At 43.0% G+C, this 22,502-nt stretch overlaps 4 protein-coding genes across 4 annotated transcripts; 2 read left to right on the top strand and 2 right to left on the bottom strand.

Annotated features, from left to right (window-relative positions):
- The first annotated feature begins 313 nt into the window (after positions 1-313).
- las1l (LAS1 like ribosome biogenesis factor) lies at positions 314-4,586 on the top strand. The gene is made up of 13 exons (XM_067257231.1): positions 314-578; positions 749-874; positions 987-1,056; positions 1,174-1,255; positions 1,432-1,596; positions 1,704-1,750; positions 2,001-2,110; positions 2,206-2,291; positions 2,456-2,665; positions 2,967-3,114; positions 3,290-3,612; positions 3,966-4,116; positions 4,355-4,586. The coding sequence occupies exons 1-13, from the start codon at positions 433-435 to the stop codon at positions 4,440-4,442; spliced, it is 1,752 nt and encodes a 583-aa protein (XP_067113332.1). The 5' UTR covers positions 314-432; the 3' UTR covers positions 4,443-4,586.
- Positions 4,587-7,265: 2,679 nt separating this feature from the next.
- zc3h12b (zinc finger CCCH-type containing 12B) lies at positions 7,266-13,321 on the bottom strand. The gene is made up of 7 exons (XM_067257455.1): positions 13,127-13,321; positions 10,458-11,257; positions 10,160-10,299; positions 9,647-9,881; positions 9,436-9,542; positions 7,914-9,341; positions 7,266-7,868 (listed from the first exon to the last, which is right to left on the bottom strand). The coding sequence occupies exons 1-6, from the start codon at positions 13,319-13,321 to the stop codon at positions 7,915-7,917; spliced, it is 2,904 nt and encodes a 967-aa protein (XP_067113556.1). The 3' UTR covers positions 7,266-7,868; position 7,914.
- Positions 13,322-14,650: 1,329 nt separating this feature from the next.
- Positions 14,651-15,690, bottom strand: shisa2a (shisa family member 2a). Its single transcript, XM_067257777.1, has 2 exons — positions 15,408-15,690; positions 14,651-15,260 (listed from the first exon to the last, which is right to left on the bottom strand). Exons 1-2 carry the CDS (start codon positions 15,688-15,690, stop codon positions 14,728-14,730), a joined length of 816 nt encoding a protein of 271 aa, XP_067113878.1. The 3' UTR covers positions 14,651-14,727.
- Positions 15,691-17,282: 1,592 nt separating this feature from the next.
- mtmr8 (myotubularin related protein 8) lies at positions 17,283-22,417 on the top strand. Its single transcript, XM_067256964.1, has 14 exons — positions 17,283-17,408; positions 17,751-17,873; positions 18,084-18,246; positions 18,438-18,595; positions 18,790-18,918; positions 19,034-19,168; positions 19,265-19,397; positions 19,586-19,695; positions 19,823-19,948; positions 20,055-20,104; positions 20,375-20,575; positions 20,665-20,793; positions 20,909-21,035; positions 21,290-22,417. Exons 1-14 carry the CDS (start codon positions 17,385-17,387, stop codon positions 21,569-21,571), a joined length of 1,890 nt encoding a protein of 629 aa, XP_067113065.1. The 5' UTR covers positions 17,283-17,384; the 3' UTR covers positions 21,572-22,417.
- Positions 22,418-22,502: the final 85 nt, after the last annotated feature.

The raw sequence follows: 22,502 nt of genomic DNA, 5'->3' as shown, positions 1-22,502 counted from the left end.
AAATAGACGGAACCTTTGAGCATGGGATCTGTTGCATTGATTTCCTACCACCAATGGAACCGGATGTAGTATGTTGTTGTCTTGATCCGATCGGGACAGAGGACAGTGCACACTACCTTTAAAGGCTATCTAAAAAATACAATCTCAGTTAAACCGCGTACTCTGACAAACATTTGAACCTGGTTCAGTATATGGACTTATATTTCAACATCACATGGTAAAATGTAAGAGAAGTACAAGGATAAAAAAAAGAAGCTACGTCCTCTTGGTTGAGTGGATTTAAAGTTGCCAGACGTGTAGGCACTCACGTTAATACCTAGCTACCAGGTTGATAGCTAGTTAGCTTACTTTAGATATCTTACTCTTAAAAATATCTGTCGAACGCTAAACTTTTTTGTAACTAACTTGTAGTAGATTACAGTTGTAGTAAATATGAAGAAAAAAAATACAGATAAGAGACGGCACGTTGTTGCATGGATCAACAAGGCAGAGTGGGACCAAGTTCTTGAGTACCTGTATTCAAAGGATTGTGTTCTGCAAAAATATGCTCTACACAGAATATCTGCATGGAAGGGCAGGTAAAACAAAAAGTTTTCTTTTAAATTATGATATAAGACCAAAAATATTTTTCAGTTACTTCATGATTTACTCGCTCTGTTATTTAGTAGCGGGCTAGCAAAGCTTGTAGCTCGCCGAACTATAGCCATTCATGTTAACCATGCATTAAAATATTTTCTGTTTTTATAAGGTATGCCCATACGACTCCAATTGCGGTTGAGAACACAGCAGACCTTGTACGGTGTCAAATACTTGACAACTCTGGGAAGCTGGAAGCGGACGATCTTGTTCTGTTGTATGGCACTGCGCTCGTGAGGTGGGGATAATCAATCACAGGTCTCTTGTGCCTGAATATTTAATACATTTAACGAAAGCATATTCAGTTTTGTGTTATTCTTCAACGCTTTGTTTTTGTTGTTTACCAATAGGTTTGTCAATTCAATGACAGAACGTCTGCAGAAGAAGGTTGCCCAACCTTTGAGAAGGTTAGCGAGCCAGGTATGTGAAACCAACATTGTATATTTTTAACCATAACCCCAGGATAACCTGACACATGGTGTCGTCAGTCAGAAAGTCAGTCTAATCATGTAACAAATATTCCTGTCTGTTTTCTAGTTAAAGATTCCGGAGTGGATCGTTAACCTCAGGCATGAGATAACTCACCGTAAGCTCCCAACCTTGAAATGGTGTCGTAAGGGTGAGTACAGTGATGTTGTCTGTCATGTTCAAAAACACGTCTAAATGTCAATCTTCTGTCAGTGCCACCTCACTGGAACAGCAGGGAGAAACATCCCCCATTGTTGCCTAATAATAAAGTCTTAAAAACAAATCAAAACAAGCTAAGAAGTTCTGAACCTGCCGTGTGTTTTGCAGGTTGTCAGTTTGTGCTGGAGTGGCTGCAGCAAGAGTACTGGTCCAGGCAGCTTGTCGGCGGCCTTAACAACGACTGGGACTCCGCCTCCGATGGAGAAGAGGGGGAGGAGCTACAGAAGCAGGAGAACGAGCTCATCGACAGACAGAAAGAAGTGGAAACTTACAGTGAGCCATGCGTAATGGGAGGCTTCAGCTTAGTGGTTAGAGCATGAGGCTCCTTGACATAGGGGCTGTTCTGGTATTGTCACTGATGTGCTTTTGTCTCTTTCCAGAGACAACACGGGAACTCTTGATATCGTATGAAAAAGAGCAGTTTCAGGTCACCGTTTTCCTCATTTATGCTTTCACTCATTCAGTTTTCTCTCCCGTCTATACATTTCAGTTAATCCGTTTCTATCGATATTATCTTCCATAACTTGGAATAGTATATTGTCACAATAATTCACGTTATAGATATAGTTTACAGCAACTGTAGATGTATTTATAAATATGCTTCCATATTTTTTAAATGATGATTTCTACTGAAAACACAGCCATGATTTGTGTATCGTTTTGTTCCGGTTGTGTAGACATTTGAAGAGTTGACAGGAGGAGACCAACAGAAGAGGGTGTGGCCAGCCCCCTCTGCAGACATGAGCTGGATCCTCGCTCAAATCAAGCACTTCGCCCTCGAGTCTAGGTGAACATCAAACATGCACTGCACCATATCAAGTGTGTCTCACTATTATTGAATGTTAATGAATGAAATGGCTCTCGTCTTGTGGTTTTGTTTAGTGAAACACTTATAGACGTGCTGTTGGAAGATGGGTTTCTGGTTCCAACTGTTGAACAGCTAGAGTCTCTAGGTGTTGATGTGTCAGGTAAGCTTGGAGTTAAGAGCATTTGTTTAAGAACACTGTCAAATGAGATTTACTAATCAGTGCTGTTTTCATCTGGTTGACAGTAAAAACCAATGGACAGAATCAACGTAAGCTTTGAGTTAAACTTGACCAATAATTATGGTGTCTTTTCCTGTCTCTCCAAGATAATGCCGACCCCACTGCCCCTTGCCTTCCTCGGGTGTTCCTGCGCTTCTGGCTTCCCCTGCTGAGGTTGCTGACCTCCCCGCTCCTCGTCCACCTGCTCCTGGAGAAGATGTTCCAGGAGCTGAAGCAGCAGTCTGGAGAGAGCAACACGCACAGCTGCTACTACCTAGCTGCCTGGATCTCCGAGCTCCTCCTCTGCAACATCACAAGTACGACAAGTAGTTTTCCTGTGTGAAGGAACGTGTTGAAACGTGTTTATTACACTAAGGCCCAGTTTCCCAAACATGGATTAAGCAATCTAAGAGAACATGTAAATGAAGATCTCAATTGAAAAAGGTTTTAGGCTAGGATTAGGCTTTATACATGTTTGGGAAATAATCTGATGTTTAAAAGTCCTCAGTAAAAGATGCGTTCATGGATTGAAAACAACTGTGCGTTCTGCTCTTATTGTTATCCCAGAATAGTGCTGGGGTTCCTTGACCTTATTATGTTTTGCTGTTCTTTCCACAGGAAGTGAATACCATTACGAAACTAAGATTGAGAAAAAGGCCAGAATAAGGGACAGGATTTTCACGAACCGAATCCATCTGAAATGTCAGCAGTTTCTGTCAGCGTGCCTGGATACTCCCTGCCTGGCCTCGCCTCACCTCCTCAAACAGTGAGTGACCCCAGAGATACTCACTGCTTCTGGGATAAAATAGTTATTTGTATTCATTTAGCTACTATCCAAAGTGACAGATAATAAACGACAGTAGTTTGCTAAGAGAACACCTAACTCTGGATGTGTGAAACCCTTCAGCCGTTGCGTGTGTGTTCTCTGCTCGGTTCTCCAGGATCCTGGATGACATGGATCATCCGTTCCCTGTGGACACGCAGCAGAAGCTGCTAAGACTGTGCTCCATCTACACGCAGGGGCCCCCCTCAGAGAGCCACCCCTCCCAGGAGCTCTCAGGACAGACCATCTACACCCTGGAGAGCCTTCACGAGAGGCTGAGCCGCTCCAAGCGCCCGGCCACCGGCCAGCGTCCCAAGGCAGGGTGTGGCCCCACGGGAGGCCTGCCGGGGAGGACGGAGGCCGGGCAGGAGCAGCTGAGCGCAGACGTCCTGGCTGAGAGAGCCAGGGAGCTACAAGGCTCCCCCTGGCAGGTGTGCACAGGTGAGGAGGAGGAGGAGGAGGGCACGGCAGCGCCCCCTGGCAGGTGTGCACAGGTGAGGAGGAGGGCACGGCAGCGCCCCCTGGCAGGTGTGCACAGGTGAGGAGGAGGAGGAGGGCAGTGCAGCGCAAGGCAGAGGCTTTAGACCCTCAGCAAGTTTGGTATATCGTGTCTTATCAGTCAGTTTATCAGCTGAAGGCATTCACTAGAGAACAGACATCCTGTCCTCCTTCCTTTGGGTTTGTTAAGAATCAGATTCCCTCCTACCATACCATAGACAGTTTGTTATTATGTGGTCGCTTGATGTACTGAACCCTTCCGTACTGAGCATGGTTGTGGTGTGTTTCCCTCTCAGACAAGGTCCAGTGGAGCAGCTTCCCTCTGGGGAAAGTTCCAGGCCAATCGGAGGATCCCTCCTTCCTCATGGTAGAGAACTACTCCACTATTACCGTGTTCGACCAGCAGGGGGCGATAGAGAGCGCCTCACATCACAACGTGCATATGGGGTAAGATACAAAACAGTAATCACTGAATCAAACACATCCAAACATTGTCTGGCATGTCATTTCAGTATAGTTATTGCTTGTAATCTCTCCTCTAGCAGTGTTTGAATATAGTCTGAATGATACATTTGTGAAAGGTGTTGATGCTTGTTAACAACCATGTGTCTGGCTCATGTAAAGAAGACATTTCTGTGATCTAATCTATTCTGACGTGTTTCCCTCTGTGTGTCCTCTCCTGTAGGGTCCCTCCGCCTCTCAGAGCCAACGACGGATCTCTCTGGACACACAGTGACGTCAGCAAGTTAAAAGCTGGACTGCAACTGTTTTAAACCCACCTGCCATGTTTGGTCAGATCACAGCCGTCAGCATTGGGTCGTCTTTGCCATTGCACAGCCGTTTGACCAATAATTCAAATTTGTTAAGGCTCTGTGACATGCATCATTCTTCTTAATAAACGTAGAATATCACCAACACTCAGTCCTGCACTTTGTATTATTTAGACACAAATTCCATCTAGCAATCAAATCACTTTTACATTACCCATCTAAGATTTAAATCAGCTTGCTTAAGCATAGGCAGTTAAATAAACACTGCTCTTGAATTAACCTAATTACACCAGCCTCAAGTACAATGGTTGTGACATTGTGTTGTAGTCATTTTGTAGGGATTTCCAAGAGAGAATTCAGTAGGAAAGACTGGGAACCTTCCTTATAGGACACAGAGGATGAGCAGAAAAGTTGTAAAAAGAACGTTCAATAAATCAACACAACAATTATCTTTTAGAATAATAAACTGTTATTTGTGCCTTTGTCACTATGACAATACAAGTAAGCACCTAATAGATCTTTATATCTTAAAGAAAATGGAAAAATACTTTAACATAGTATATAGCTTTATTAGAAGGAACAAACACATTTTGTCATTAAGACTTACATTTTGTTTGAGCCAACTGACCCAAATAGATCATAGGTTGTTTTTTGTCTTTTGGTTCTTGTTTTGTCACTTAAAACCATTTAAAAGCAATGCTTTGCATTCAACACAGATTACAATTAACTATTGCAGCTCATAACATACAACCTAAATGGTCACCTCACTCTTAACGCTTTTACGTTGCAAAAAATCACAATACAAGACAGTTCAACTTATCGTTTTGGACATGAGATCTGCACTAATTCAACAGTTGACTTGGTGGGTTTTTCATTTATATTATAAAACATTAATAGTATTGTCTGCAAAGTTGTAATCTGGAATACATCTCATAGTACCTGAGAGAAGCTAGTGGGGATGATTGGGTGTGGAAGAGATTCTCGAACGTGTGTATGTGAGCTGGCATTTACATAACACTGATTCAACTACATCATGAAAAGAGTTTGCGTAAACCATGTAACTGTTTGTCAGAAGTGTACCCCAACAATAACTCCTGCTGGTCAGGATTCACCATTAACAAGGTCATGACGACTTTAAAGTATCACTGAAATCATCCACCACAAAACAGCTCCAGAAAATACGTTATAAATGCTCAAACCAACAGAGTGAGTAATATTGTTTCCAGTTTAAACACAATGGAAAACACTCACTTCAAAATGATGTAGTCCCAATCAGGGATCTACTCAAAATAAATGTTCATAGATACAAAATGTGCAATCAGAAATATAACCGCAGAGCAACCTCTGTGCTGAATAAATACTTAGAAACTTACATTTGATTTTATTTTCTGTTGTTAGAATAGCATCATATCACCGCATGATTAACCCCTTGTTATAACAATTGTCCTAGCAACTTCAATTTAGGCATATGTGCTTTCAAGCAAAATACGATGACTAACATATAGTACTGTTATAATGCAGAGATCACAAGGGACGAAGGCCTGGGTTGGGCAGTAGGATGTCACTGATACTTGCTGCATGGTTTACAACACAGCATCATGTACAATGCAACAACTTGAAGAAACGCACTGTGACTTTTCATTTAAACATCACCTCTCCCTCGCACATGCACAGAAGAGACTCCAGGCCTACAGCTGCACACAGACTATCTGTGTACATTAGTGTAGCACGTAAATGCCCCTGTCAGTAAACTACTGTGCCCCGTAAGAAACAGTAAATAACGACGGGCTACTTCCAGCGACACACAGTGTCACCAACATTATGGCATTGTATTTTTTTTTCTTTGAATAAAACCTTTTGATGATACTATACATTTCATAAATATATTTTACAATCAAGAAATAGATACAATTTGTATCAACAAACAAAGGTCGTTTCTAGACATTTGTGGCTTAGTTGTTTGCGGCGCTTAAAAGGGGGGAGGAAGGCAAGGGCGTCCAGAACATCGGTTCTGTTTTGCTTCGTTCTTGCGGCTTCATATTGTTCATCTGCATTACTAAAATATATCATGATTCAACATTATGAAGCCTTTCAAACTGGAGGGAAGGAAGTGAGGTCGGCACGCAAACTGTAAGGAAGGAAGTGAGGTCGGCACGCAAACTGTAAGCCAAAAGCCAGAAACAACCCTGACGGCAGCTTGGCATTCTGAGTGTTTCACAGGAAGAAACATTTAGGTTAGTCTCACCTTCTCATGAAGACGTAAGAGGTCCAACATGGCCGCCTCTTATTTCATGAAAAAACAAAATCAACAAAGCCCGAAATTTCTTGGGGCAAAATCACATTCAAATGTTATATATTCTTTACACGTGTTCATTTACATTGGATTTCTCTCAGCATTAATAAGGAAACTTATGCTTTCTTAAAGCATTTTGCCGATGAGACTTCAACTCTTAAGTAATAATAAATAAGTCACATTTAACGAACTGCCACAGTCCTGTGCTCCATTAAGTAATGTGCCAGGTCTCAAGGTGCAAGTCAACACAAGGATATATATATATATATATTATATATATTTTCTGTGTGTATATGTGCATGTATATATATTTTAAATATACATGCACACATACACAAAGTTTATTAACATCACATCAAAGTAACACAGTTGCATTAGATAGCTAATCAGCAGAGTCAGTAAGCTATACAATACAAGAAATTCCCAAAGCACTGACATTCCATTTCAACCTCGATGCAATACACTGTCTGACTAAAAGTAAATCCTCTTTTTTTTGGCATTATTCAGCAGCTTTGACGTCTTTGAAACGGCTGTTTTATGTTATATATACATAGATGTTTGCACACGTGTTAAGTCAAATGTTTTAGAGTTGGTTCGCAATGTGCACTTACAAATCCTACCAAAATAGTAGCTTTGCAAAGTGAGATTGAGAAAAAAAATATATAATTCTAAATACTTACAATGCTTTACATTTTAAAAGCAAATTATACCTCAACCACATCAAGATTCATTGAAACCCGTTATAATTGACTGAAGCAGTGAGGTTGTTAGATATAAGGCCATTAAAGTTCCTGCTGAGGTATTCTTCACTCATCTCCCTCTTTCTCACCCCACCAACCACTGCACAAAAGACCCAACAAAGCCATGTGATATTTACAAAAGTGTCAGACATACAGAAAATGAACTACTTACACATAGTGAAATTGTTCCTCTCTGTACTTAACACACCATGCTCTACACAAAATATCAGCAGAATATTTGCCAGTTTTCGCTTGGAATTTGTGATACCTCATAACCTTAAAATTGGGTCTATTGATAAAAAAAGAAAACACGATCTATTCCCTAACTTGTCGAGTTCTACTACAGACGATCCAACACAACCGGAACGGCGACCGAACGCAAGCGAGAACAAAGACCTCAGTGGCAGCGCGACCTCAGTGGCGCGACCTCAGTGGCGCGACCTCAGTGGCGCGACCTCAGCTTGGTGACGATGACGGCCGCTAGCTGCTGGGGGTCGGTCAGGTGAGGGTTCTTCTCCATGACGGAATGAACCACGTAAGCCGGAAAGATGTTGCAGAGGTTGCGGTACGTTTGGTACTGATGCTCCGGGATGATGTGGCGCTCCTGGTGCTCGTGCGGCAACGGGTTCTCCCACGGCGACCGCCAGATCTGCTCCATCTTGTCAGGCATGCTGCGGACCATGACTTTCTCGCAGCAGGGTTGCATCAGGCTGTTGCTGAGGGGGAACGAGTGGTACCCATACGACTCGCCGCACGGTAGAGGGTCCCAGCTGGCATGTTGCTCCCTGCACAAAGGGGGTCTCCTCTGCCTCATGGGGTTGCTCTCGTACAGCCGGGAGTCGGAGATGCTGTCCATGCGAGTCATGCCCAGTGAGCGCCCGGGCTGCGAGGACGAGGAGGGGAGCGTGTTCTGAGGTAGGGGGTAATCCCCAGGACAGCTTGACCTGGCTCCAACCACAGGGTGCTGGATGTGGGGAGCCAGGTGGGATATGGACTGCTTCCGGGGGCCCTGCTTGGGCTCCTCAGGGCCGTAGCTCTGCACCCTTGTCAGGGCGTCGTGATGGAAGCCGTGGGAGAAGGCCTGGAGGCGGCTCTGAGCGGGAGACTGCTGCTGGCCCTTCACGCTGTCGTCCAGGCTGCTGTCCACGGAGCTCATGTACAGGTCCCCGTAGGAGGAGAAGGAGTCGCTGGTGGAGTGGCTGAGGCAGGACTCTGCACGGTGGCCCGGGGGCCTCTGGTACGCCCCATGCTCGTGCTCCATGCTACAGAAGCTGTCCACGTTGTGCATGCTGCTCATGCTCATGTTGGAAAAATCACTCAGCATCGAGTAGTACCCGTGGTCGCTCACGGAGTCGTACTTGGGGAACTGTTCGCTGTAAGTGACGGAGGCGCCGTGGCTGTTGGTGACTAGGATGGGAGGGTACTGCACGCTGGACATGTGCTCCAGGGAGCTGTGGGTGAACTGGAGTGATCCCGGCACGGGGCTGCTGGCGGATCTGGTGTTCAGGGCACCGGCTGCGTGACCCTTGGCGGGCTGCATGGTGGGCACGCTGAGTGCCGACACAAGAGAAGGCACAGAATTGGCCTCCGGCTTCCGAACGGCAGACAATCTCTCGTCTGGTTCACAGGCCACTGAGCGGATGCTGGGGTCGGACTGGCGCTTGGGGGCCACGCGTTTGGCCTCCGAGCCGAAGTCCCCTTTGCTGGTCGCTGGGCCGGTGCCACACTTGGCCAGCGCTCCTTCGCTCATTGTCTTAACGGCAGACAGCTTGGCAAACGCCCGCAGTTCATCTGCCACCGATCTCTGCGGCTGGCTGGCTCGCTCTGGGTGGTAGTACTTGCATTTGTGGCCATAGGTGCACTTCTTCCCTGTGTACAGACACCGTGGGGACATTAGAACACAGACGCTAGGAGAGTTTGTTGTTAATAAGAGAAAGGTCCATCTGTTTTTAAGGTAACCTACCGTATGGACAAGGTTGCTTTTTGTGCTCCGGGACAACAGGCCGCTTGCGGAGGAAATTCTCTAAGCTGGGTCCGTGTCTTCCCAACGGATCATCAGGAGGCATGAATCTAAACAAGGAAAGAAAGTGAAAAGAAAGAATGATTCATTGAGATAATTAAGTGGGTAATTTCACCAGTAACGCAAGTCGCTGTGACTGCTACCATGGACTTACTTGTCGTTGACAAACGAGTACATTAGCAACCGCTCCTCTATGAATTTCTTCCACTCTGGCTTCTCGTTCTGCAAGTCCCTGTAGTTGTCATTTGACACAATAATGCCATCAGAGTCACAGGCCAGCTTCACTATGAAGCGATCGTCGTAGCACACCACTCTTCTTCCCTGGACGCGCCTTGATGGAGTGAAAACCAGAATCTTCTCTTTCTCCAGCTTTCGCAAAATGTCTTGATCTGAAAAAGATTCATTCAAGAGAAGCTGATGTTTTTTGGTGCATGAATATATTCACAAAATCTGGCCACAATTTCATGATCCATATTTGTAATGCAGTACAGCACTTTAACTTTAATGCCCAACATTAAATCACCCTTACTGCTGTTCTAAATGTACTCTCGGGTAACGTAACTGTTGCTCGTGTAAGTGCCATTAAAAGAAGGGCATTACAGCAGAGTTGTTTTGAGCTGGTTAGGAAGCAGTCATCTGTGTCACTAAGAGAACGCAGCCTTCATACCTGTTATGGGGGCATCAGGCCTTGACTGCTCTTTCCTCCAGGCAGGGACAAATACTGTGATGTCTTTGTGTCCCTTCTCCAGAAACCATTCCACAGCCAACTGGATGCCACGGCAGGAAAAAACCTCTTTGTTTCCATGGCTACAAAACAAAACAAACCCAGATTATGTATATAAAAAAAAAAATAATTGTTATACGAAGGTAACCCATTAGAGACGAACGTCTCCGAACATTCTACATGAGACGCACTGTGATTTTTTTTGCCGTGTGAAGGTGTCGCTCGCGTCAACGCTGCCTACCTCATCGCCACGTTGGAGCCGTCTATGACGATGGGTCGGAGGTTGTCGTAGGTGTCCACCGACTCGTCCTCCAGGGAGGCCTCAGGGCTGACGGCCTCCTTGGGGCCCGCGCCCCCCCGAGACACGGAGGAGGCCGTGCCACTGCCGGCCTGGTTGTCCGGCTCCTCCTTGTTCCCCAGTCTAACCAGCTCAGCCAGGACATCGTTTATGAGGGCGGCCGCCCCCAGCTTGTTCAGGACGGTCTCCACCTGTTCCCCGGAGTACCCCAGCTTCAAGGCGAACTCCATCTTGGTCTGGTACTCCCGGTCGCTGGCGGGCCTGAAGACCGCCCCCACCTTAGCCTCCTCCGTGCGGGGGTCCTGCAGGGTGCTGCTCTGGGAGAAGCTGGGCCGGTCCAGGCAGGGGGAGCGACAGAGCTGGCGGTGGGGCTTGTTGGTGACGAACGGTTCCCTCCTCCTGCAGCAGATGCCACCGCTCACCTGCAGCTGCAGCTGCTGTTCTGACTCGCTCTCAGAGCTGCTGCCCTCCTCGGACTCGCCGCTAGTATGCTGGGCTTCCCTCAGCCCGCTGTTCTCCTCCCTGCAAGGGCACGTCTCCATTTTGAGCCTCTCCACCATGGACCATGCTGTCATCACGTTAGCCTCCCCCCCTGAGATCTCCACCACATGCTCCTTCGCCTCCACTACGGCCTGAGACTCATACTCGATGGTTGACTTGAGCAGCTGAAGCTGTTTATGTAAAGTCAGTGTTAGATGTTCCCTCTTCCTGTGAGCTGGTGAGGTCAGCGATACTATGTAATCCTAGGAGAGATCGCAAGGTCACTGTTAATTACGTACTGTTTTCTTTTATATATATATATATATTTAAACACATTCTGGAGCTTTAACCTGTCACTTGCTGGTATGACAACAGTTTTTTTCTTTCTTATATAATTATGTCATCAGCACATTATCATCAATTACAATATTCATTCATTTAACTGAAAATGTAACGTGTCAAATTAATAGGACCCATACACCAGCGTTTGTTCATAACACCCCCTATGTCGCTGTTAAGATAAATACTGTTGGAAGGAAGTATTCTCAAGAAATCCTAAATAGATTTATGTTATATATCGGTAGTAGCATGGAAGCACACCTAAGAGCTTTGTATATATAAGCTATAGCAAGCTCAGTGCCTGTACATGAAAACATGACTTTCCCTCTGGTCTTCCAGATAGTAAAATACTACCATTGTAGCTCAGCCCATGACATACGTTGCCTAGCAACAGATCCCTGTCATCAGCTAACTGGTTTTCAGCAGTCACGACTAACACAAAACACAACCAGTCTTTCCCAGACCAGCCAAGAAAGCACAACGCAGACTAAACAAACATTTAAATCATACATTACATGTTCAACACGCATACAGTCTGTAATACAGCGTTTGAAATGTCAACAAAATAAAATATATTTAAGCAGGCCTATACGGTTTCCACCAGTCTAGAAGTAAGAGGAATGATGATCACGACACATTAGCATGCTCTGACTATGCAACAAACAGTCACATTTTCTGCCTGGCCTTTTAAACACAAATTTGGTGAAGTCCTGTATGGTTGATCTACCAAATATAAGATAATTGAACATCACTCGTATTGCATGTTGCCCTTCAGTATCTAAACTCGGACATTGTCTCGTGGCCTAGAACCTAAAGTACTGACGTGTTGAAAATCGCCTGAACTGAACAGCTATGTTGAACAGAGGAGCTTGCAGCAGCAGCTGCAGCCGTAAAGAAACCCCAGTCATTTCCCTCACCGCCTCCACATCATACGCCGCGAAACAGACGCACACACAGCAAGGCCAAGCGACTCGAGCACTGCACATTGCACACGCTTTAGCTCTGTTTCATAGCAACAAGTACACCCGTATCTTATTTGAAAGCAGTGTTAGCGTAGATAGACTAAATGGAGGCTCCTCGATGTAACCACACTGCATCGGGGCTGGAGAGTGCTCTTCATATATTGCTAGCTGTGGCTAGTCTCACAAGTGCACACAAACGCACACACTGATTGCTAGGTAACAACTTGAGCTATGAGCTAGACAACTTAGATTGGTACGAACATAGCAATGTTTGTTTTTTTTTGTTTTAAGACATCCTTTTATCCAGCTGGATTCAACTATTAAGTGCCAGAAAGTGGAAGCACCACCTTGTTTTGGAAACTTTCAAAGGCTGTGAAATAGCCAAATAAAACATGATCGTTGACCAATCAACATTATAGGAAGCTAGAGCAACAGTAGTAGTTTGCCGGCTCGTTTTAGCTAGTATGCTAATACCAAACATTAAGTGTAGCACAAACCAGGATAGCTAGGTAGTGGTAACAACAGTATCTAGCAAACTAAGTTACATGTAATTGCCTATGTTTATTACAAGTTACAATATTGTGCCAGTATGAGATTGTCAACAACACAGTGGGAAGCTGAGCAAACCAAACTGGTTAGCTAGCTAGACTAGCTCTAGCCCCTAAACAAACTAGCGCACAGTACAGTACTAGTAGTGCCTAGCTGCAGTAGACCAAAACGCTAGGTAGCTATTTAGCTTTATTCAGAATTAGCAGCTACAGTAGACTTTCCATTCGGGTTGTAGCTCGTTCCTTAGCTGGGCAACAAAGCTGTCAACGTCGTTAACATTACCTTTGCCTTGGTGCAGTCATCTTCTTCACCCTCTTCGACAGAGATAACTATGCTGCTGGTGCTAGCAGTTGCGCCGTTGCAGCTTGACACAGCGGATCTGTGGTTAACCCTCACCCGGAAAACTCGCTCAATGTACGAAACGGAGCGGTAAAGCAAGGGGCCTGCACTAGCGGGCACTGTGAGCTCCAAAACCATTTATTTAAGTGAATTAACTACCCACGATTACAGGACACGCGCAAGTTGTTCGTCCCTGATGCCTGGTCAAGAAAGCTAAATGCCGAAGAGAAATATGACATTTACGTTAGTACTTGATCTGTCTTGTAAATTACAACAAACAAACAACAGCTAGCTAGCTAGCGATATCGTTCACCATCCCCTCCCTTCATCATCTCTGACTGCCTCCCACAGGCGGTTTCTTAGCAACAAGTAGGACGCCCTCTGTCGCAGACCACTGGCAGTGAACGTGGGAAGAGGGGCGGGGGGCGTAGAATGTCTAGATCCTATCTATCCAGCGGACGGCTCGACATTTGAATTAATTGTATTATTCATGTAGTTTTTAAGCATATAATATGTTACAGCTGTTATATATAGAGAGATAATCGGAACACAAATCTGAGCTAAATTCATCAGCATTCTTCAGTAAATGATCTGAAGCCATCTGAATCTTTTTAACAAGCCAACAAGAACGTAGGAATGGCAACGTTTACTATAACACTAAGCCTTTGTGTTTGCAGTTTCTTCTGTTTAAGACTTTAAGTGGGTGGTTTGTGAAGCAGCACAATGTAGATAAAAATATATATATACCTGTTGCCTCCAGTCAACATTGTGATATACTTATGCACAGGGATGGCAAAAGTACACACATCCTTCACGGTTTCTTTTTTTGTGTCAAAAATATTTTTTCCGTTTTGATAAAAAGGTTTCTAAAGGTAGATTTTTATTAAAGCTTGAGATATACAAAGCAAATGTCTCGCTGACATATTCGCTTGTTGATCTCTTTCCAGTTTACTGGCCTACAAGGATACCTCACATGCTTGGACTCTGCAAATAAAATGTGTATGTGCCAATCAAGTAAACATAGATTTAAGCGGTTTGTTTACATGAGTCACTTAACTTGCTGATCCCAGCTGTGCATGTATATGTCATTATCCCCCCAACCCCCGTCCCAGGATTACCGCAATCCTCTCTACCTGTTTTATTAAACACTCCCTTCCATTGTTCTCACCTATGGCATGACTCCATCTCTCACACCATTAATGCTCCTTTTAGAAAACCTCCAATTACATCACAAAAGACTTTAAATCCAGATTTCCCAGCCAGGATAGCTTGTTTGCAGCACAATACATTGAAAGACAATTGGCCTTGAATCGGATTGAATCATTTAATAGATTAACTTTGGATTCTCTAACTACCTTGTGTCGAAGACAATGTGCAATAACAATTTTTCATCTTATATCATAAACATTTTACAAAAATATGTCAGTACACACAATGTACAGATATGTAGCATTTTAAAATGCATTCAGAGCAAGCACACAATTTTGTGTTGCTGTTTGTTTCTTCTTGTTCTGGTGAAAGTCTCAAGTGTCAGGGTATTTGTTTCATATTGTTACGCCAGTATATAACTTTTCTGTGTGCATATGTGTCTGAGGAATAGGGCGGACTAGCGACGGTCCGTACACTGGTCGATTATCAACAAAGTTTTGCGCCATTAGCATTGGATGTTCTGGAGGGATTCCATAGTTCATGTAGGGCTGATAAAAAGGTCCAGGCGGCTGTGCGTGATGTAGATAATGATTGGACTGGGACCCTAAGACTGGATATCCGTTACTCAAAGGCGCATACATGCTCATGTTAACCTCGGAGCCAAGTGTGAATGTATTTGGTTCTCTTGGTAACGTGGTCGATCTAACAGTTGAGGTGGAACTTGAGCTGGACTCGCGAGATGGAGTCATGCTCTCAGGGGACATTCTGGCAGCGTCCAACAGGCCAGTCTGGATGGGCGCTGAAACATTCTGATGATCCTGTCCTTTGGGCTTCAGACAATGGCAACAACATATGGACACAATGGTGCCAATTAGCACAAAGGATAAGAATGTGCTCACAACTATCAAAAATGGTAGATAAGTGGGCACTGAAAGAGAAAAAGAAAGAAACAAGATTAGTGATATTTAATATATCAAACTTTCACAAACGAAACTTTAGCCTCACAGTAAACCCTACACACAGTAAGGACTAACCCTGTTTAAAAAAAGAAGACTAAGCAAAACACGATTCATACCTTTAGGTGCAATTTCTTTGTTTTTTTCGTGATTGTCTCGATCCAAAACGGTTTCTTGCACACAGGAGCTCTGGTCCAATCTCGCCTCAGCTGCGGTGCAACAGTAACGAAGCGCACAAGTACCACAGCAGTACTTTGCGTCTGGACCGTCGTATTTCTCCGGGCACTGGAAACCGCTGTGCCAAAAGTTATACGAATCTGCCCATTCGTGACAATACTCCCCAGAACTGTCCGCAAATCCGTGCATGAAACCAAAAAAGCACAGAGCAACTAAAATACTCATGTTGTAACTAGCTTTTGCGAACTCACAGTCACAAATTTTGATCCAAGAGCTTCTCTCCCCGTAGTAATGAGATGAATTGTTTCTCTCTCAAGTAACTCAAGCAAACTGTGACTTCTGCTACTGGTGGCTTTTTATTCCCACAGTGGTCAGGGGTGGGAGGGGTGTGGACAGGGTGACTATAGGCAACGACGCCTTTGTTACATCAATGGTCCACAATGAGGATTTTCATGCATTTAACTTGAAACTTTACTTTACACATTCACTTAAATGTATACTAGAAACTTCCAGTCAAATTTACATCGACCAATTCAATCCACTAGGCTTTTTAAAATGTATTAAATCTTGAAGATGTTAGAAGTTGACTAAATGAATTGAGTGTAAACTTCAAATGCACTGATTTGTTCACATTATTTAGGGATAAAGTTACCTAAGTGTGGATATGTTTTAGAACAAATAGCCTACATGTAGCCTATTAGAAATGGGGAAGTGCTACAGAATAAATATTTTGAAATAAGCTGTATAGCGACCACCCAATTAACATGACAGATGCGGCCCTGTCTGGTATTGTTTGTTGAATGCTAATGTAAGGCTCCTCAGACAATGGCAGTTTACTCTCTTTGTGCTGTGCCTAATCTATGTTAATGACATGAAGACATGACCAGGCTATTCCTGCTGCTGAGGTGGAGGTAATTATGATCAATAGTGACCAACTGAATGCAGGACAAACTGAGATTCTGAATCATAGCCTATATACCAGGAAAATGTGTTTTTAAATACACATAAAATAAACAATTGCTGTCACTGAAATTGGTACCTGTAAGTAAATTGATATAATCCTTTTCTTATTTTTCCGTCTGTGTTTACAGATGGACATGTCCTACAACGATTTTAACTGGCTCTTTACTGAGCAATTACATTTGCACTGTTATCAGATTCTAAATGGGATGGTAAATAAAAGAGTCCTTCGCATGACAATTAGAGGACCAGTGGGGGTCCTCCCAAGTAATTAGGCAAATCAGGATAGGCTAGCCAAAAACTTCGCACCCAAAGTCAATTTTTAAGATGTAGGGCCTAGTCTTCTTTAATGACCCAGGATATATAGTGTCTGTATGTCTTTACGATAGCGTTAACACATTTTTAAGATTAGATATGAGGGCCAAAAATGTATAGGCTAGATTTAATTGTCAGATGGACAGTTGACTATCCGCATTATTTGCAAACTATAGAAATTGTATAGAGAGGGGCAAAAACAGGCACATGGATGCCTATCCTAGATGGCAAAAGTGCTGGTAGTAATTTTGCCTTTAAAAAGTTACTGTGTCGTAAAGTTGCTGGTTGACCTTGCCGACAGGATAGTGGTTGCCAGGTTTGATGAAACACTTCCAAAGACTCTACAAGTACTCTGTACAAGTACGGAAGGAGGCTACTCACAAAATTCAGGGGAAATCTTTATAAAGTTTCAAGTTTCACAAATTTGAAGTGTAACAGTAATACTGTACGTCATATCTGTACGTTAAACACCTTTATAGGGGGTTAACCTGACAAAGTACCTGGCAACTCGGCAAGTAGGAAGGAAGACAAAATTGCCTAATGTGCATATTCGTTTCCTAGGGATATGGCAACAGAAAGTGGTGTAAAAAGTTGGCGTTTGAACCGATGATTCTTCCGTCTCAGAAAGTAGACAGTATCTAACGATGGAGCATATTTTAACACCAAAAGTAAGTTTTCGAGGAAAAATGCCACAGTCAGCTATAGAGACACGGCTAACTTCCCTAGCAAGTTACTACAAGCTACTCAGACGTCTTGTCTAGTCTGTCACGAATGCAAATGTATATACCCGTATGCCACGAAGTTATTTGTATGGTTATTTGTCTCAATTAAGTATTGTGCATTGCAATCTGTTTGTAAGACACAAACATGTCAAACCAACACCAATACTGTGCACAGTGGATGATGCTTTCATCAAACTACACAAACACATGCTGTTTTGAAGCAATGTGCAGTTCATATGTTGTGATTTATGAACTTTTTGACTTATTTGTGCCGTCATGTCTTGCCAGGTGGAACATGTGAAACTGTTGGACAGGCACGCTGCCAAGAAGCCACTTGTGGGAACACTGTACCTGACAGCAACTCATCTTATCTTTGTTGACACGTCTTCCAACACTCGCAAAGAAACATGGGTAGGAGATTGGGGCCTACATCTTACTCTCTCCCCTTCCTCTAATCATGGTGTTTACTGAGTTTCTGATCAAATTTTAAGTCATTGAATGCAGAATGTTGAAGGCATCTACACAAGGACTTAACTTGAGGCCAAGAACTGGATTGGTATTGACGATAGGAAGATGTTCGTGCAGTAAGAGTTTTTGTGCTTATTTAATCTATTCCAACAGAACATTCACCATGTCATAGCAACTGTAGAGAAACTCCAGCTTACTGCAACAGGGTGCCCCCTTCTCATTCACTGCAAAAACTTCCACGTTCTTCACTTTCTGATTCCCAGCGAGCGGGATTGCCAGAATGTTTATCAGTCCCTGGTCAGACTTGCCCAACCAGGTAATGTTGCCTCTGCTCCAGTAAAATCATTTAAAAATACCTTACTTATGTACACTGTAAACTTATTTATTGAACAGACACTTACCTGAAATGACGTGTTAGAGCTTGACTTATGCTTGTTTGATGTAAAGTTTGCAAAACTGTGTGATGATACAGAGTGACTTGGATACATGATGTGTTCCTCTTCACAGTGGAATTAGAAGAGCTCTATGCTTTTCTTTACAATCCAAAACAACAGGAAGAGGAAAGAGCCATTGGCTGGAGTAAAATAAACATGGCCATGGATTACAAGAGAATGGGATTACCCAATGAGTTTTGGGAAGTGACGGATCTCAATAAAAACTACGAGGTCAGTCAGACTTGGTGTCAATCGCTTTTCTCTTTAGTTGGATGTGTGCTCTTCACTAGTAAAATTATGCGCTCTTTAACGGTATATTAAAATAAATAAAGCCTACCTATTGGCACAATTACTCAATAATATTTGTGCAAGATCTGACATGTGTGTACTTGTTTAACACTGAAGAATGATTTCACTTTCTTCAGATTTGCAGCACGTATCCTTCAGAACTTGGAATTTCTAAATTGGCCAGTAAAGACGTTGTCGTAGGAAGCGCCAAGTTCCGGAGCAGAGGACGTATTCCTACTCTGTCCTATTTCCACAAGGACACCAACGTAAGCCCACCCATGTTTTGGGTTACAGTGATGATTATGATAGAAATCAATTACAATGTCCTACCATATGTATGCACAGTCAATTTGAGATTTCTTCTGTCCCTTCCATGACCAGGCGGCTATTTGCCGTTGTAGTCAACCTCTGTCTGGGTTCAACACTCGAAGTTTGGAAGACGAACATATGCTTCAAGCTATTAGCAGGGCCAATCCCAACTCTACCTTCATGTATGTAGTGGATACCAGGCCCAAGGTAAAGTGATATACGCTTATTGGACCACTTCCTCTGTACTTAGACCAGACTTAGCGATGCATTTCAGTCAAACCAGAATGTTTTTTTAATACACAGTTGAATGCCATGGCCAACAGAGCTGCTGGAAAAGGCTATGAAAATGAAGATAATTACTCCAACATCCGTTTCCAGTTTGTGGGTATTGAGAACATCCATGTCATGAGGAATAGTTTGCAGAAGCTTGTGGAAGGTTAGTGCCATATTGTTCTCACTCAGACAAAAACGAATCATGGGGTTGTATTAATAAATAACTTTGCTGTGTCTTACTGTTGCTGGATCAAACTCGAGACAAAGTTCATGTCTTATAAATATGTAAGCAAGTCGGCAATATTGAAAATGTTCATGTTTATGGTGAAAACTGTCATCTTTTATTTCCAGTTTGTACCATGAAGTCTCCTACTATGAGTGACTACCTGACAGGCCTGGAGAACTCGGGATGGCTGCGACATATCAAGTCTGTGATGGATGCCGGAGTGTTTCTGGCGAAGGTTTTATTTTATTTTAAGTTACATCATGAGGGAAATTCCGATTTAGAATAAGAATAGTAAAAAGGTGTGTATGTGTATAGCATGTGTGTGCTTAGCTGAAGAGAGAGTTCCCATGTTTTCTGTCAAGGCTGTGTCTGAGGAGAAGGCTAGTGTTCTGGTTCACTGCTCTGACGGCTGGGACCGTACTGCCCAGGTGTGCTCGCTGGCTAGCATCCTCCTAGACCCCTACTACAGGACCATCAAGGGACTCATGGTGAGATAACTGTGTCATTTCACGCCACACTTGTATTTATAAGACTGGTTGTGTCTCATCTAAGAATAGGCCAGTCATTTTTCTAACCTTGTTGTTTTTATTTAAGGTCCTGATCGAAAAGGAATGGATATCCATGGGTCATAAATTCACACAAAGGTATTTAGACTAACTTCATTCTTGGAGACCCTAGAATACTAATAATTGGGGAGATGGATGTACAGTTTAACTTTAAATAATATACATCTGTCTCTAAATATGTGTACAGTGAGCCGCAGGAACAAGACTGATTTGGCAGTGCTGGCTGTCTTTCCCATTATGCATGGTGCTATATGAAAATAGCATTTTGAATGGGGCTATGTTAATATGATGGAACATTTTAATGATGTTGAAGATATGAGGATCATGATGCTTTCTTCTTCATGTCAGGTGTGGACATGTGGAGGGAGATCCCAAAGAGGTGTCTCCTGTATTCACCCAGTTTATTGAATGCCTCTGGCACCTGATGGAGCAGTTTCCTTGTTCCTTTGAGTACAACGAGAAATACCTTCTTGAAATCCACAACAACGTGTACACGTGCCAGTTTGGGAACTTCATAGGTAACTGCCAGAGAGAACGAGAGGAGATGAGGTATGTAGGCCTGTTTTTAAACCATGCCTCCTGAAAGCAGCCGTCTGGAACGTCTTTGTTCTGTAATCTGTATTTGTTTACATTTTCAGACTACAGGAGAGGACTTTCTCTGTTTGGCCTTTCCTTCTGGACAACAGTCAGCAGTTCCGGAACCCTCTGCACAAATTCTCCTTAAGCAGAGATGTTCTGAAGCCAAACACGCTGCCACTGAATTTCAAGTGAGATTTTTTTGTGTCACTGCTCAAACTTTCCCTCAATCCAATATATCACTCCAGTCCAGAAGGATTTTTTCTGTTTGTTGTGTACTTGTTGCTCAATATTTTGTATTTGCAGGTTCTGGTGTTCCATGTATAATCATTTTGATAAGGGCATGCAACCAAAGCAATCTATACTGAACCACCTGCTGAACATCACTCAGAAGAAGGTCGAGGAGGAGAAGAAAATGACTGATCTCCAGAGAGTAAGTGGGTACAGGTTGTTGCGAAGGCAAAATGTTTTCTTTAAATGGCCAATGCCTTAGTTATTTGAACAACTGTGTCTTTTTATGTTTAAGTCTGTACACGTAAAATATTCTTGGCATTCATTAGCACTTATAAGAGCCTGTGTCTGCATACCAAAGTACCAAGGTGGGTTTCAGTACTGCAGTTTATTTGGGAGTTAGGATAGATCTCTAGGAAGGCATATTGAATTTTCCACTTTTGTTTTTCATTGAAGCAGTTGGCAGTCATTGATGGGGTTTTGCCAGATCAGAACAGAAAGATCTTGTGCCCAGTGTCACCAGAAGAAGAAAGTTCTCCATCTCCAGAACCCACTAGCAACACAACCACACAGGTTGAACCAGCGATGAATGGTCCTGAAGAGGCTGAACTGCAATTACAGACCGCTGGATCAGAGGGAGACAAAGGGATTGTCCTCTACAAAAATGGTGATACGGATGCCAAGGATGGAAGTGATGTGATGGGAAATCCAGATGGAGAATCCAAGGAGGTGGCATAGGTTTCTTTTAAAATACCATCGAAAACGATTCATACTGACCTCCACTCTGCACTGATTGTATCAAATTATTGCGATTTCTTTTTATCACCGGGCCACTTTTTCTGGACAAAGGCTTGGAATCCTGTGAATCAGCAGAAACAAAGGGATGTGTTGAAAGTTCAAGGTTTAGATTTAAGGACGAATATAGGATATGTAAACAAGGGAAGAATGCATATGGAAATTATGCAGCATGCTTAAGTTGACCAACCCTCTTGATCTGATGCTGCTTGAATACCACTGTCCAAAACAGGGTGGAAACTGTCAGCTCAGCAAATGATGACTTCAATGTTGTATTCCTTAAAAAAATGTTTTATTAACATGAAAAGATTTTTGTACACTGTTGTTACACATTTCACTGCTCTAGGGCTATATGTTATGAGCCATTATTAGACGCAACTGTACTTTTTGAGCACTTTTCTACAAGTTCTACGTATCATAGAATGTACATGCAAAAGGGAACAAAAAAATAGTTTACTAAGAAAATGTAGCACAGACAGACACATTTTATTTTTTACATACCAGCGCTACCACAGATGCAGCTAAGATTCTTTTACAAAGTAACTTTCTATTCTAAATACATTCTATATAATAACTCTTTTTATAAATCAGTTGTAGATGTACTGGTTTGATGTTAATTCTAGTATTCATGTACTTCAGGTTATCCGTTGTCATAATCAACCTTATGGATTTCAATCTATTGTAATGATCCATGTCCATGACTAGAGGTCAAAGATCAGATGAACAACCACTTTGTATTCAGAATTTGCACTGTTTGTGTGCCACTGTAGCTTAGTTCATGTATGAACTGCTGCCATTTCAAATGTATTTTTCGATTTTAAAATAAATGAAAAATATAAAAAATGGGTCTGCCCGATTTACTATAAACTGAAGA

This window comes from Osmerus mordax, chromosome 19, assembly GCF_038355195.1.
Source record: "Osmerus mordax isolate fOsmMor3 chromosome 19, fOsmMor3.pri, whole genome shotgun sequence".
NCBI classification, from domain to species: domain Eukaryota; kingdom Metazoa; phylum Chordata; class Actinopteri; order Osmeriformes; family Osmeridae; genus Osmerus; species Osmerus mordax.
This window is presented reverse-complemented; position numbering and strand designations above follow the sequence as displayed.